General features: G+C 32.3%; 1 protein-coding gene across 1 annotated transcript; it reads right to left on the reverse strand.

The window, feature by feature from the left end:
- Positions 1-4,988: 4,988 nt before the first annotated feature.
- LOC139527240 (perlucin-like protein) lies at positions 4,989-14,303 on the reverse strand. Its single transcript, XM_071322569.1, has 5 exons — positions 14,136-14,303; positions 13,856-13,951; positions 7,147-7,229; positions 6,001-6,094; positions 4,989-5,284 (listed from the first exon to the last, which is right to left on the reverse strand). The coding sequence occupies exons 2-5, from the start codon at positions 13,911-13,913 to the stop codon at positions 5,040-5,042; spliced, it is 480 nt and encodes a 159-aa protein (XP_071178670.1). The 5' UTR covers positions 13,914-13,951; positions 14,136-14,303; the 3' UTR covers positions 4,989-5,039.
- Between the last annotated feature and the right edge of the window lie 1,276 nt (positions 14,304-15,579).

Below are 15,579 nucleotides of genomic sequence, written 5' to 3' on the forward strand. Positions count from 1 at the left end.
TGACACAAAATTAATAAAAGAATGCTTTAGAATTAGAAATATTTTTTCCCAGAAATAAAAAAAAAACACCACCAAAAAATCAAAATTTAGCGAAAATAGTGAGAAAAAAAAAGGTTTGATTATGTTTAGCAAAATCGCTGTTGACAAATGTTGCACTAAAATCTTTTATTTGTAACATTTTTCACTTTAAATATGAGTTAGGAACGCTTCGTAAGAAATAAATTCTCGATGAACAGAAAAACTAGATTGAAGCATTCGGCCAATAGTTACAATACTGCTGTTAGGTCAATAAATATCATAATGGCATATTTTGGCTTTAATATTGATTCAATCTTATGGTCTTTGCATAAAAAATAAACCAGTTGTTCTTCTCGTGTATTTTATGATGGTATGATTCTAAACCTCTGACGGGGGGATTGTGCTCGACTTTGCATGTGATAAAGGCATACTAGTCTTTAATCAGTTTAATTGAGGTCTGTAGACCTTTGATAATTTATGTATTATTGTCATTTTGCTTATTGTCTTTTGTTACCTCTTCTAACATCGGACTCTTAATTAAGTTTTTAATTACTGTGAATGATGCTGGGTTTTTGTTTATTCTACATTGAATAGAGGTATATATATAGGAGAGGGTTAAGATGGGGAAAACATGATTAATTCAGGAGCCTCTAGCCTTTATTAATCTTGGTTATTTTTCTTTTAATTTAAGTTCATTTATCTGTTTCGGAGTTTAGTGTGACGATCATGTTTACTGAACAAGTACACTGTTTTGTTAAGGGGCTAGCTGAAGATCGCCTATGTGTATGATATTTTCTCGTTGTGTAGAAGACACATTGGTGGCCTTGCGGTGTTTTCTGCTTTTAGTCGAGTTATTGTTTCTTTGACCTATTCCCCATTTCCATTTTCAATTCTAGTCTTTAGGAAATTGTTTCACAGGGTTCCATACCACAACATGAAGGTTTGATCGAATTTGGGAGTTATGACCGTATCCGCTTAGAAAGTAGGTCCGAAAAAGTTACGAAAAACAACCAATGTGTTAAACTTTGTTTAAATTATTTATTTCTGACAAATGTCATCGGGTGTTGAATTATCATGAAATATAGATGTTCTTTCATATACTGATTTTTACCGTGTAATTAGATTTTGGACCTTGTTTTTTCAGGTACGTCCAAAGTAGGATGCAGCATTAAACTTAGATGTATTTCAATAAATATACTGAGGTCTAAATTAGATTTTGGATTTTGGGCCTCTTTTAAAAGTGGTCTCATCAGGGTCCGAAGGGTCTAAAATCAAACTTTGTTTAATTTCATCTAATTTAAAAAAAAAAATGAATGGTAAAAGTTTTTGATTTGCTGATTGTTTATATTTGATCAATGTTAACTTTGCTCAAACAGTGTTGTCAATATGATGGAATTCAATGCGACTGTTACATAATTGAGAGGTTTTATAAATGAGCTACCTATAAAACCAATCAGGAACATGCCAGTTGTTTTCCATTCGTAAGATGGGTTTGGGCTTTTGATTTTGCCATGTTATAATTGATATCCGTTTTTAATTTTCCCTTAGAGTTCGTTAGACTTTCTTGTTTGTTGTTTGTTTTGTTTTGTTTTACCTTAGGAGTTACCTCGTTTACAATGTTTAAGCTGATGGACTATATGTCTTATATTTGACGTGGTATGCAATTGGTTGCTATTATTTCATTTTAAAATGTTACTAAACATTTTGTTAAATATAGTTATTCTAGTGATTACTAATCTATGGTTGAAATAAAAATATACATTTGTACATGAAGTTATATACTACTTTGCATAAATTCACCAATATAATGCAATGCAATCCCATTAACAAATTCATGTTTTTTCAAGCCACATTTTCCCCCATATTATCATTCTATTAAGCCGAAAACTAATATAAAAACTAAAGTTCATTGTTATATAATCTACTATCGTTTTAACTTACTAGATGTAATTTAATTTTTATTTTGCATTTCATTTCAAGTGCATCATTTTCTCCTAAAATTGCTAAACTATCAATAGTCATTCCTAAATACTATTCCATGAACAATGACAAGAAAAATGAATCCCCCCTTTCCTATGACTCAAAATCGAATTACGTTTTAATATTTAAACAATTGATGACAAATAAACCCCCACCGCTATACACATCAATCTGTACACCACATGTAGCAATATTCAAACACCAAAACATATGAATTATTTCCATAAAAGGCTTCCAACCAGTTACATCTTAAACTAAATTTCTTTCATTGACCATTTAAAAAACATAACTGAGCTAATATTGTCCATTATCAATTGATTTTCCTTATTTATTGGAGTACTTCGATTATCTGAATAAAAACATGCATTTACATTTTAGATATTGAACCATAATAGTCCAATGTCATATTTCCCAAGTCTTTAAACCACACTCGTTCTGTTTCAAATGAAAACTTTAAATATAAGCTCTACAAAAACATGTTTATCGTATGCAAGATTGTCTCATCAAAAACATCACGTTTGTATTAACGTAACTAATAGCTGCCTATACCTATAAGACAAATCTGTTGCGATAAAATTAAAAATGTAACGTGTCGAAGAGGCCTGACCAAAGTGCATATATAACATTGTAAATAAACTAACATCTGAATACTTAAAAACTATTTTTAAAACTGCAACTTACGATCTGTCTCTAATAACGACATATTTAGGGATTTTCCTTTTTAAATTTTCATCGGAGTTCAGAATTTTTGTGATTTTACTTTTTTGCACCATGCAAAATGCTAATTTTATAAGATTTTTTTTTTTAATTCTGCAATCAATGCGTGGATGTAAAAAATGTACATAGATAACATTTTTACAAACATTTTCATGAAAATACTATGCAAGATAAATAAAATTTAATGGCATAACTAGTTTTGGTTTGAATGTTAAATCTTTCATAATTGTTGCAGGTACGCGGTATTGTGTTATTGAAAGAGGACAGAAGGAAGGACCTTTTTACGAACGTCGTGAGGGGACCAGTTAATTCGCGGGAATTCGGTTATAGCCAGTTAAATCGTTCGGAATTTATGATATTATGATACGGTGCTTTGTCTGTGCGTCAATTGGCATTTCATTTGCGCCACAACCATATTTTATTTGCAAAAAAAAAAATTATTTTATTGGTGCCAGGCGCGCAGCATCATATACGCTAACACGCAGTTGTGTGCACATCGATTCGGCATGCAAAAAAAAAAATGGCAAAATAAAAATTTATAAATTGAATGTTAAAGGAAACACCTATGTTGTAACCTTCTAATTGATGGAATATCATTAAATAACGGCATTTGGTTTCCAAATAAAAGTTTTATTGGAGAATATGACAAAATCGAACAGTAACTTATATCTTTTACAAGATTTGAATTTGTAATACTCAGTCTAAAACATGTAGTATTGAGCACATTTTACAGTGTACTGTTCATCAGTTTGGAATGAGATGTACCAATCGGCATTAGAATTATCAAAACCCTTCGATATCTGTCGTTGAAAACATGTCGAGGCGATGTGGTCGACAGACTACCGGAGCTAATCACCCTGCAAACACGCCAAAACAGTATTGGAAAGTCTCATTATATTTTGCGTTCATAGACCTTATGACAAGAAACTGGAGAGTGGAGTCGCGTCTAGTATCATTAGAAAATCGCTTCTTTGCACTGTATCTGCTTCATCGTGTTGTAAGAAGTATAACAAACGAACTAATCTCAACATTGTCTGAGACATACGAAACTGACCTGGCATGTAATTTTGACGAATTCAATTGGGAGGTCGCTCGATGCCGAACACGTACGCTGGTTTATAACATCTCGCGAGTGCTATACCTTGGAGATTTATCAGTGTACTACGTATGTTGAAAACAAATGTACGATCAACAAAGAACAACGACAGTTACTAGCATTACTGCATATTTATCGGGATTTCAGTGTTAATATTGACAAAGTAATAGAGAATTATATTTCTGCCTAGACCCGAAGAGCAGATTTTGGACAATTTTGAGTAAATTCTGTATCACAATATGTGTTGTTTTTCAAAAGATTTATTAATAGTTTTACATTCAAAACTTTTTATAAGTCCTATTGTATTATATGTCTCTGGTTTTATCTGCAGTCTTCCAAACACAGCTGCTTCCTTTGACGTTTGCGTTATTTCACAATTTTTTTTGTTAAAACGCAAATTTTGGCGTTATTTTGCAAAGGCTTGGGTTCTTTCGCAAAAGTTTGCGTTGTTTCGATGAGAAACTGAGATATGTATGACCTTGTGCAATGCTAAAATATAAGTTAACAGTAACGACTGGAATGTGTAGGCTTTGAATGCGGCTTTTTCAATTTGTCAATCAAAATTATCGTATCATTTGTTTTGCTTGTGTGCAGGTATGATACCCAATATTGACTTAATCCTTAAAATCTGACTAAGAATTTATAAAGGCAAACATAACAGCAAACTAGAGTGTTGTATCCACGCCATGAGTCCTGCCGACAAGTCATTTGAACTCATTTAACGGAGTATATTAAATTGACTTCATAAAATTACTAATTACTGTGAATTCATTATTATTCGTTTGCTACCAATTTTCGTGAATTTCGTGGGTAAACGTGAACCACGAAATTAAATATTCAACAAATGAAAAATTAACTACAGGATTGAATGCAGACATCGCCAAATGAACGAATAAGATATCCACGAAAATCCAAGTTTCTCTTAATCTACAAAAATTTGTTACCAAGAAAATAAATAAATTCACAGTATTACATCGCAAAAGATGGCTGGCAGGAATTCTACCGAGGATTACACAATCAAAGTAATATTTAAAAGTACTTGTGCTATGCCTTGAATTAAACATAACTCTATTTACAAGTTGGATTTTACTATTACACATTATATTATAGAAATAATATCTGTTTGGAGCATAGAATTTTGAATCAAATACGTTTGCATGTATATATAAAACACAAATCAGCAAAAATAAGTTATTTGGAAAGAACACATGAAAGTTATTTCAATAGCTCAATATTTCTCACAAATGTATCCTCCACGATAGCTTCCATTATCACAATAGACATCATGAAATATATATCTTTCTGCAGCATAGAAGAACATACAATCTTGTGGAGATGCAATAGATCCATCAGGTTGTCCTGCTCCGAAGGCTTTGTACGTCATTTTTGTCATCTGTCCATTCTTAATCCACCTCCAATCACCCCCAGGTATATATCGATTGATATTCCTTCCTCCAACGTAATAGTGTTTACCTGTTTAACATTGACAAATTTAGAAAACAAACCAACAGAACAAATGTCAATATTTGATAAGATAATTGAAAAAGCACGTGGTTTATTCTTCAGACGTCAGTGCATAATAATGATATAAATGCAACATATACATTGTATACTAAAAGAATATTGGTATTTGCTATCTTTTCTTTTATAAAACTAGACCATATGGTGTTTTTTCCTGTTGATTTTTAGTATTCTGTATTTCAGATGTGTTAGTTGTAGCTGGTTTAAATTCTGTTCTTCCTTCGTATGTATAAGTAAACCAATATAGAAATTATAAACCAGCAAAACAATGCATTAACTCGTTTTTTATATTATAGGTACACAACTATTCTTTTATCTGCAATACCATCTATCAAATTTCACATTTGACAATACTAAAACAGTAATCCGATTATGGAACCGGCCTTATGAATACACAGCCTTCTATGTTTTATACAACATGACATTTTCAAGAGATCTGGATAACGGAATTCAAATCTAATTATTAAGTCAAGTAAAGAAACTAATGTTCAAATTATCGTTTATATTTGATGCGCTTCCCTCGGTTTTGGTTTGTAACCCGGATTTGTTTTTTTCTATCGATTTATTAAGTTTTGAACATCGTAATACTACTGTTGATTTTATTTATAGTAGTTATATTTATTTTTCTTAGTTGGATGTTTGCATGTGTGTAACTGGTTTTTTCCTACCTGATTTTTTTTGCGTAAGTTCCGCTTTCATTATCATGGCTTCCTCAAGGGTTTCAAAATTAGCCAGGTAAGCACCTCTCTTTGCACAGATTGCCTATATACAAGGTAAATGTACAAAAAAGTTTAAGTTTAACATAATTTATAGAACTAGAAAAGAATTAATCATTTCAATCGTGAGCGTTGTTTTCATCGTTGGAGATGAAATTATAAATCTTTCAACTGAATAATTGAACATGTTGAAAGACGCTATAAGAATAACAACAAACGAGGTTCCTCGCTTGTGGCATGCCTATATATTAGTTGCGAGATTAAACTACATCAAGTGCTGTATGTTTGCAGGATTTTCTTGGTAGTGAGTGTCTTTATGATTTGTAAGCCTTGTATATTTTTTTTCATCTATACTAAACCATTTCAGGGGGAAAATTTTTAAAGGTACACATGATGCAAAAAGCGGTTATGTAGACCCTATATGGTAAATATGCACAAACAATCTAGAAAATAAATGGTATGGTGCACATTTAGAAACACGATGTTGATTGGACATTTTTATAATGATTCATAGAAGATGTGCTATTTTTATCAGCGATACAACTTTAAACCAGAGAACACGTGACGTTAAATTTTACAACTCAAGGCCACCGTGTGACAAAAATGACCAATATCTTTGTCTGTATAAATAAAAATGTTACACAACACGTCTTCTAAGAGGTCGATTTTATTAATGTTTGATTATATAAGATATCAAAAAATGTGCTTTTTGTTCTGTATTCTGTAGGAGTCGCTGTTGACACTGGATTGTCTCCCTTGAGGTTCTTAATGCACCACATAACGTTTCTTGGCGTATGCCTAAATATAATAGTATTTTAAAGGTATGGTTTATCACATGTCATCCACAAAATTTCCACGTGGACATAAAATCACATAGTTGAATGAAAAAACAATTAAATATAATGGGATTCATATAAACAAAAAATAATCTCCGACTAGTCTAAGACACTAATATTACACATGACCAGCGCATTAATATACTTTTATCTATCCACGATCAATGCTTGTAAAGTTACGTTTGAATTCAACCTTAAAGGTCAGTGTATATGAAAGGAAGATGCATCAGTACCTATATGTTGGTGAGTTATTTATACGTACAAATGCTTCATCCCCAGACACCATGTCATTACTGATGAAGTAACAACCATCTCCTATTCTCACGTAAGGTGATTTGCAATTATCTGTAAACAGAAATAAACAAAACTTTAATGAACTCTATGGAACGCCGTAACTGCCTTATGTTACTTCATTCTTTATCATGATGAGGTTTTTCTTTATTATGATGAGGTTTTTCTCTATCATGATGAGGTTTTTCTCTATTATGATGAGCTTTTTCTTTATTATGATGAGGTTTTTCTCTATTATGATGAGGTTTTTCTTTATTATGGTGAGCTTTTTCTCTATCATGATGAGCTTTTTCTCTATTATGATGAGCTTTTTCTCTATTATGATGAGTTTTTTTCTTTATTATGAGGTTTTTCTCTATTATGATGAGCTGTTAGAAGGGAATCATGGGAAATTAAGAGAATTAAGATAAACAAAAAGAAAAATGGCAGAATCAGAAACGTTGAAAGTTCTTCGGAAAAAATAACACCAAATATTGTCAGCATGCTTTCAAAACATTCCAGCCCATATGATGACACTGCGAATGGAATGCAACAAGTATGGAAACATGAAACCTGAGAAAACTGATAGTTTGGATGGCCATCCAAAATACCATGTCGACAAAATTGTACTGTAATCGTTGTTGGATTGTGACTTTAAGATATCGGACATTGGAAATCTCTTTCAACTCTCAGAGAGAACAATCTATCGACGGATGGCTCATTTTGGACTACAGAAAAGAGATTTTTTCTGATATTGATGATGACAACCTTGACAATATACTTTCCGGCATTGTGGTAGACTTTTCACGTTGTGGCGAACGCAGGTTGCGTGAAATACTGAAATGACAAGGAATTAAAATACAAAGAGGGAGGTTAAGAGATGCCATTCATAGAAAAGACTATGCTGGTACTCAAGAAAGAAAGACCGGTCGACTACACGGGCGTGTATACAACGTAATGGCACCGAACCACTTGTGGCACATAGACAGTAACCATAAATTAGTAAGATGGAGATTCATTATACTGGGTGGAGTTGATGGGTTCAGTAGGCTGGTTATGTTCCTGCATTGTCGTGACAACAACACTTCAGCCACCGTATTGAATAGCTTCCTCTCTGGAGTTGCGAATTTTGGTATACCCTTAAGGGTTCGGTCAGATAAGGGACTAGAAAATGTATCTGTGGCGGATTTCATGTTTTCAAAACATGGTGACGGCAGTATGATTACAGGCCCAAGCACGCACAATCAGAGAATAGAGAGATTATGGAGGGACGTTTACGAGGGTGTTTTGAGCTATTTCTACAACTTATTCTATCATTTGGAAGATCAGGGAATTCTAGATCCACTAAACGAACAGCATTTAGTAGGCCTGCACTACATTTACATGGATGAAATTAACAGAAGACTTGATATTTGGACTCAAGCTTGGGCAAGCCATAGAATGAGAACAACAAAATCATCTCCTATCAACATTTGGATCGCCGGTCAAATACAGAATCCAGTTGGTACATAACCCGAATAATGTCAGTCGTTATATTCCGCTGATCTCCGTCTAATCTCCGATGCCCTCGATAGGCTATAGGCCGCTAGAGGGCGCAGAATTATTCGAGTTAGTTGGTACACAACTCAGTGAAGGAGATTTAGTTGATTATGGATTAGAGGGAAACGTCGATGCGGCTAATCTTATGGACGACGGAAGGCCAATTTTTGAGCCAATGAACATTGCAATTAATGACCAACTTATGAAAGCAGATTTCAATAGGACAGGTACCAACTTTGGCATTGATGACTTTGTGAATTGTGTTGAAATCCTTTCTGTACAAGCCTGATTGAACTTTTCAGTGACTTTTTGCATACAATAACAAGTAATATTTTACATGATCATTGTTTATTTCTTCGCCTGTTTTAGTCTTGTTTTTGTTTTCCGTCATTAAACTCATCTGATACACCTATCTATAAAAGATGATGTTGTATGATTGCCAATGTTAATGGTACAACTCTTTACAAGAGACCAAATGACACAGACATTAACAACTATGCATTGTAGGTCACCTCACGGTATTCAACAATAAGCAAATCACATACCGCATAGACCGCAATAAAAGGCCCTGAAATGACAATGTAAAACCATTCAAACGAGAAAACTAATTTATGTACAAAAAATTAAAGAAAAACAAATATGTAACACATAAACAAATTACAACCACTGAATTACTGGCTCCTTATTTTGGACAGGCACATAAATACAGAATGTCATGGTGTTAAACATGTTGTCTGGATCCCCAACTCTCCCTCTAACCTTGAACAGTGGTGTAGCAGTACAACTTAAGAACGAACTATAAAAAATCAGTTGAAATGGCTAAACTCATCAGATGGATAAACATACAAATACTACTAATACAAGTGGACATGGCTGCGCGAGTACTTGTACATCCTTACAAAAGAAAACGAATAAAAAAAGATCATACATCTAAGACTAAATTATCAATCAGTACACATCAAACATCCAATGGATTTAGTGTAAAGACGTCAATAAAAATTCGGAGAAAAGCATGACCTTGTGTTATGCCAAGATACAGGTATCGCCATATTGCAGATCCATGAGTGTATATGTATATCAAAATAATACTAAATTTGCTTTACTTGATAACAAAATCAACATCAATACCAATAAAATAATATTAAATGATCTAATTACAGTGTTGAATTGGTAACCTTTAAAAATGACTTTATTTAAAGGATCCATAAGTTTACCAGAATCGTTTCTAAATTTATGGGTACATAAATGTATTTGTGGTAAGGAAATCACTGACTTATGGTAGCACAATACAAAGATTTTTCATCCCCAATCAGACACCTTTAAACTGATGTAATTCCACTCATCTTTCTTTAAATCTTATAAATGAGGTACCAAAAGAAAGAAGAAGGATTAATCTTTCAAATTGTGATAATTTCATAGTGACATAATTATTACATAATTAATTGTTATGTAATAAGTTGCCATATTGTGATGTCCATACTTGAATGAATTTAGCTTCTTTGTTATTCATAGCATCCCAAAATATTTTATAGATTCTTGCACAACGCAGATTGACCTCCAAAACTGTGTCTCAGATTTTTCCTATTGCATTTCATTCTCTCATAAATCTTCAATGAAGTTTGCAACATCAATTCATAAGATACCACCAAATTCAATTGGGTATAACATTTGTTCTATTGATGTTTTTGGAAATCTGAGACACGGTTTTGGAGGTCAAGCTGTGTTGTACAAGAATCTATAAAATATTTTGGGATGCTATGAAGAACAAAGACGCTAAATTCATTCAAGTGTGGACATCACAATATAGCAACTAATTACATAATAATTAATTATGTAATACTTATGTCATAATGAAATTATCACAATTTGAAAGATTAATCTTTCTTCTTTCTTTTGGTACCTCATTTATAAAATATAAAGAAGGATGAAATGAATTACATCAGTTTAAAGTTGTCTGATTGGGAGTGAAAAAATCTTTGTATTGTGCTACCTTATGCATAGTTGTGATGAGCATAGTTGGCAGCAGGAGCTGCTTACCCTTACGGAGTACCCGAGGACGTCCCATTTTTTTTTTCGGGGTTCGTTTTTAGTCCCCTCGCCAACGAATAGGAACGCCTGCATCCGTCGGCAAAAAATCTTGTAAACATCCAAGAACCAACATCCTTTATTGGATTTCAAACAAACTTGATACAATAAATGTCTAGAAAAATCTGAAACGTCATTTTAGACTTAAAATGTACAGCCAATATCCTAGGAAGTACTATAGATTTAACATTGTTAAATGGGTACAATAAATATCCATAACAAGGCCTTGAATCCTATTGATTTTCAAGGTCAATTGGTAACGACAATTTGGGACTTATCATCCTTGTGAGCAACACTTCAGAATGAACATAGCAAAATGGATATCTACATTATTGTTTCAGAAAAGGGCTAAGGTTTGGGACCATTTTTAAACGTTTAATCCCGCTGCAATTGTTTGCGCCTGTCCCAAGTCAGGAATTTGATGTTCAGTAGTTGTCAGTTTCATGTGGTTCATAGGTGTTTCCTGTTTCTCGTTTTTTATATAGATTAAGACATTGGTTTTCTCGTTTGAATGGTTTAACACTAGTAATCTATTGGGACCCTTTATAGCTTGCTGTTTCGGTGTGAGCCAAGGCTCGGTGTTGAAGACCGTATCTTGACCTATAATGGTTTACTTTAATGAATTGTGACTTTGGTGTGGTTGTCTCATTGGTACTAATAACATATTTTCCTATATCTATCAACCAACTAGATACAATGAATATCCATAAAATTACCTTGAACCCTATTTATTTTCAAGGTCATGCGTCAAAGGTCAAGGTCGTTAATGGACTTCAAATTTTCAGCAGAAACCCTTATGAACACAGTCACTCGAGAATCAAAATCTCTCAATGAATGTCAAGCAAGCGTAGAACAATGGATGTGCATAGCAAGACCTTGAACCCTAATGATTTCAAGGTCATTGGTCAATGTCCTTTGAGAATTTTTCATCCAATATCACTGTAGAATTACTATTGCTAAATGGATATCAACCATTTTGGTACAATGAAAATCCATAATAAAGAAACTAAAGATACCAGAGGGACGGTCAAACTCATAAATCGAAAATAAACTGACAACACCTAGCTACAAATGAAAAAGACAAAACAAAGAAAACTTAAGAATAAGCAACACGAACCCACCAAAAACTAGGAGTGATCTCAGGTGCTCCGGAAGGGTAAACAGATCCTGCTCCACATGTTGCTTATATTAGAAAAAATCCGGTAAATAGCCATAACAAGACCTTGAACCCTACAAGGCCATGCGTCAAAGGTTTATGGCTTTATGGGACTGAAATTTTCAGCAGAAAAGCTGATGAACACTACAATCAAAATATGTCAATTGATTTCAATTAAATGTAGTACAATGGATTTCCATATCAAGACCTTGAACCCTAATTGAATTGATTTTCAAGGTCATTTCAGTACTTAGATTTTATTTTATTTTAGCATTTTGGGTATAGTTAAATATCTGCATAGCTTGACAATTCAGATTACATCAGAATTATTTGATATAGGATAAAAAGAGTTGGTTGAGGAATACAAAACATATAAATACAATATTTTTATTGAACAAATTAAAAGAAAAATGGTAACAAATATGAAGATACTCAATCTTATTTTGTGACTTGATGAACACTAAATATGTCTTTAGTATCTACACGAGAAGTCAAAGGGGCGTATATAGTATCGGGGAGTGCAACGACATGGGCATTGTTTGGATATTCAGCACATCATAATAAAGAAAAACCTCATCATAATAAAGAAAAACCTCATCATAATAGAGAAAAAGCTCATCATAATAAAGAAAAAGCTCATCATAATAGAGAAAAACCTCATCATGATAGAGAAAAAGCTCATCATAATAAAGAAAAAGCTCATCATAGTAAAGAAGAACCTCATCATAATAGAGAAAAACCTCATTATAATAAAGAAATACCTCATCATAATAGAGAAAAAACCTCATCATAATAAAGAAAAACCTCATCATAACAAAGAAAAACCTCATCATGATAGAGAAAAACCTCATCATAATAAAGAAAAACCTCATCATGATAAAGAATGAAGTACCATAAGGCAGTAACGGCGTTCCATAGAACTCAAAGGTGAGAAGATATTTTCGTCGTCTTACTTTTAGAAAACGTTCTATTGGAATGTATACAATCTTATTTTGTTCTTTTTATTTTGTGTAAGTTTGGTTTATATGCTTTTTGTAGTATGCCTATACAATTTAAAACATAAATATCAAGTCATAAAAATGTTCTAAAAGAAAACATTTGGTTAAATTGGTTGTGTTGTTGTTGTTTACTATAATGTATTATGTCTCTGTATATATATATATCAGCAATCACTAGCTACTACTAGTAATTAAAAATCGAAGTTGTATAAGTAGCACGCACACACACATTATCATCAAACTTTCCAATATACAATATACGTATATTTTCAGACAATGTACATATATTGTGTTTATCCTGAAATTTCTCTCAACACTTGAAACTTTAGTTATTAAATCAAAATCATTGTCTTTAATTTCTCAGAGAAACCGACATAGTTGAAACACGGACCGCGAAGAGGACCCCAAAATGAACTGGTTAGGAAACAGAAATATTTATATTACCACTTGCTCAACGTGAAAGTTGGGTAACAGGAGACTTTATCTGTACAAGTACAAATAAAGCAAAACATTATTTGTAAACCTATTATTTGTACAATAGTTGGCTAATTGCAGGATAATCCATTATACATGTATTAAACCGTTATTTTATTGTATATATTAGGTCAGAAGAAAAACAGCAAACTCTTTATAAAGCCATATTCAATTGAAGTAATGCCAATGTAATCATTATTTTATTTAGACACTTTCAGAAATGATGTAATCATTAATTTAATTTAATCGTACAAATGACAAAGTAATTGTACTTTTATCAATTACAATAAAGTAATTGGACCCATCTCTGCATGTGAATAATTTATAACAAGCAGTCTTACATACAATTGCCCCATTATGTATCATCTGTTTAAAATCATATTCAAATTTCAAATATTGTGTTAACTTTATTAAATTGAAAAAATAAATGATAGGGGGGTTATAATTACCTGCTAAAACAGTGTTCAATGCCATAGCAATGCAGAACAACAGAATTGTAATTTCCATTCTAAAGTCAGTATGATTAATAACTTTCTACGGTAAAACTGAAAAACAAAATAATATACAACTAACTTCAAGACACAAAATTCAAGTTATAAGTATAATAAATGCTTCGATTTTGTTTGTTCAAAGTATTTGAATTAAAACAGACTCATCTTTTTAGTTTGTGTAAACTTGATCTCGATAGTTTTAACCTCGATATTTTAAAGTATATTTTGTGTTACTTGCCTGATCCAAATAGTGCTTTACCGTGTTTTACTTTCCAGCCGATAAGTACCGACTATTTATCAAGCTTATTCAGGCAGGAAATACGCACAAAATATTTTAAACCACATTCATCAAGAACACTTCATATAGTTTTTTTATGCTAACAGTAACAAAATTAGTAAAAACTATATTCTAAACATGTCAAACAAAATAAGACGCATTAAAGTAACATTGGAAAAAGGTCAATAACCAAAGGACGTCGCTTTACTAATATACATCCTGTAAAAATGTCGTTATTTATTTTTATCAAATTATAATAAATTTTCGTACGTAAAAAATAATGTTATACATGTTAAAAAATTGAGGATACTTTCTTAAATTCAATATTTTGCAACACTGTTTTTTTTTAACTGAAAAGACAAAATATTTCTCAAGGACATTTTTAGTGCAAAAAAGAAACCTTCCAGGACCAAAGAAGGATGATGTAAACAAATTATATAGGAACGTATGGCCTTTATCAATAAACAATTTTAATCCATATTGTACAGTTTTAATAGAAACAAAACATTTACAGTCAAAGATATACTCATGTCAGCATATAATTGCACCCTACAGTACTCTTAAGTATAGTGAAGGTGTATATAATAATATCTCGACTTGTTCGATTCGATTGTTTATGTAACAACGTATTTGATTTTAACGAAATTGTACTACAAGCTTAACCAAAGGAAGGTTTGATCGAATTAAGGGGATATGAACGTATCTACATAGGAATAAGGTGCTTAGAATTGGTAAAACCAACCAACGTGTTATACTCATTTCAGTCTTGTATTACTACTCCAGTTTCCAGTCCTAACATGGAGAGAAACAGAATAGTCCATTTATTTCTGATTTTATTTTACTGGACTCAATTATTTCTGTTTGATTATAGGTTAGTGGTGAATTGAAACATATATATAGATTTTAAAAAAATCATCTTTTGGGGATATCAATCCAGGAAAATGGAAGGATATCATGTTTACCGAAAGTGGTGCGGCCTAGTTTAAACAGCATACAGAAAGTAGAAAAAAATGTTTTGACTTCAGGGTTACGTAACTTTGTATTCTTCGTGGCATGACCCACTTTTTTTCGATTAAATTCCAATTTCACATTTGTACATATACATGATATGAACATGATTTTTTTTCTATGTGGCATTTTTTATTTTTTTTATTTTCTAAGATGAGCTGTTTTGCATGTGAGCCTATGGAGCAGTCAATTACCAGACTGCAACCTTAACCCTACCGTTTAATTAGACCTTTGATTTTAGACCGTGTTTTAAAGTGCGTCCGAAGAAAGATGCAAAATTAAAATTATATTGATTCCATATACTGAAATGTAAATTAGATTTTTGATTTTGGGCCTATTTTGAAACTGGTCCAAAGGTGAAAAAAATCATTCTGATTTGAATAAAATTAAAAACTGA

The sequence above is a fragment of the Mytilus edulis genome, chromosome 6, assembly GCF_963676685.1.
Source record: "Mytilus edulis chromosome 6, xbMytEdul2.2, whole genome shotgun sequence".
NCBI lineage: Eukaryota > Metazoa > Mollusca > Bivalvia > Mytilida > Mytilidae > Mytilus > Mytilus edulis.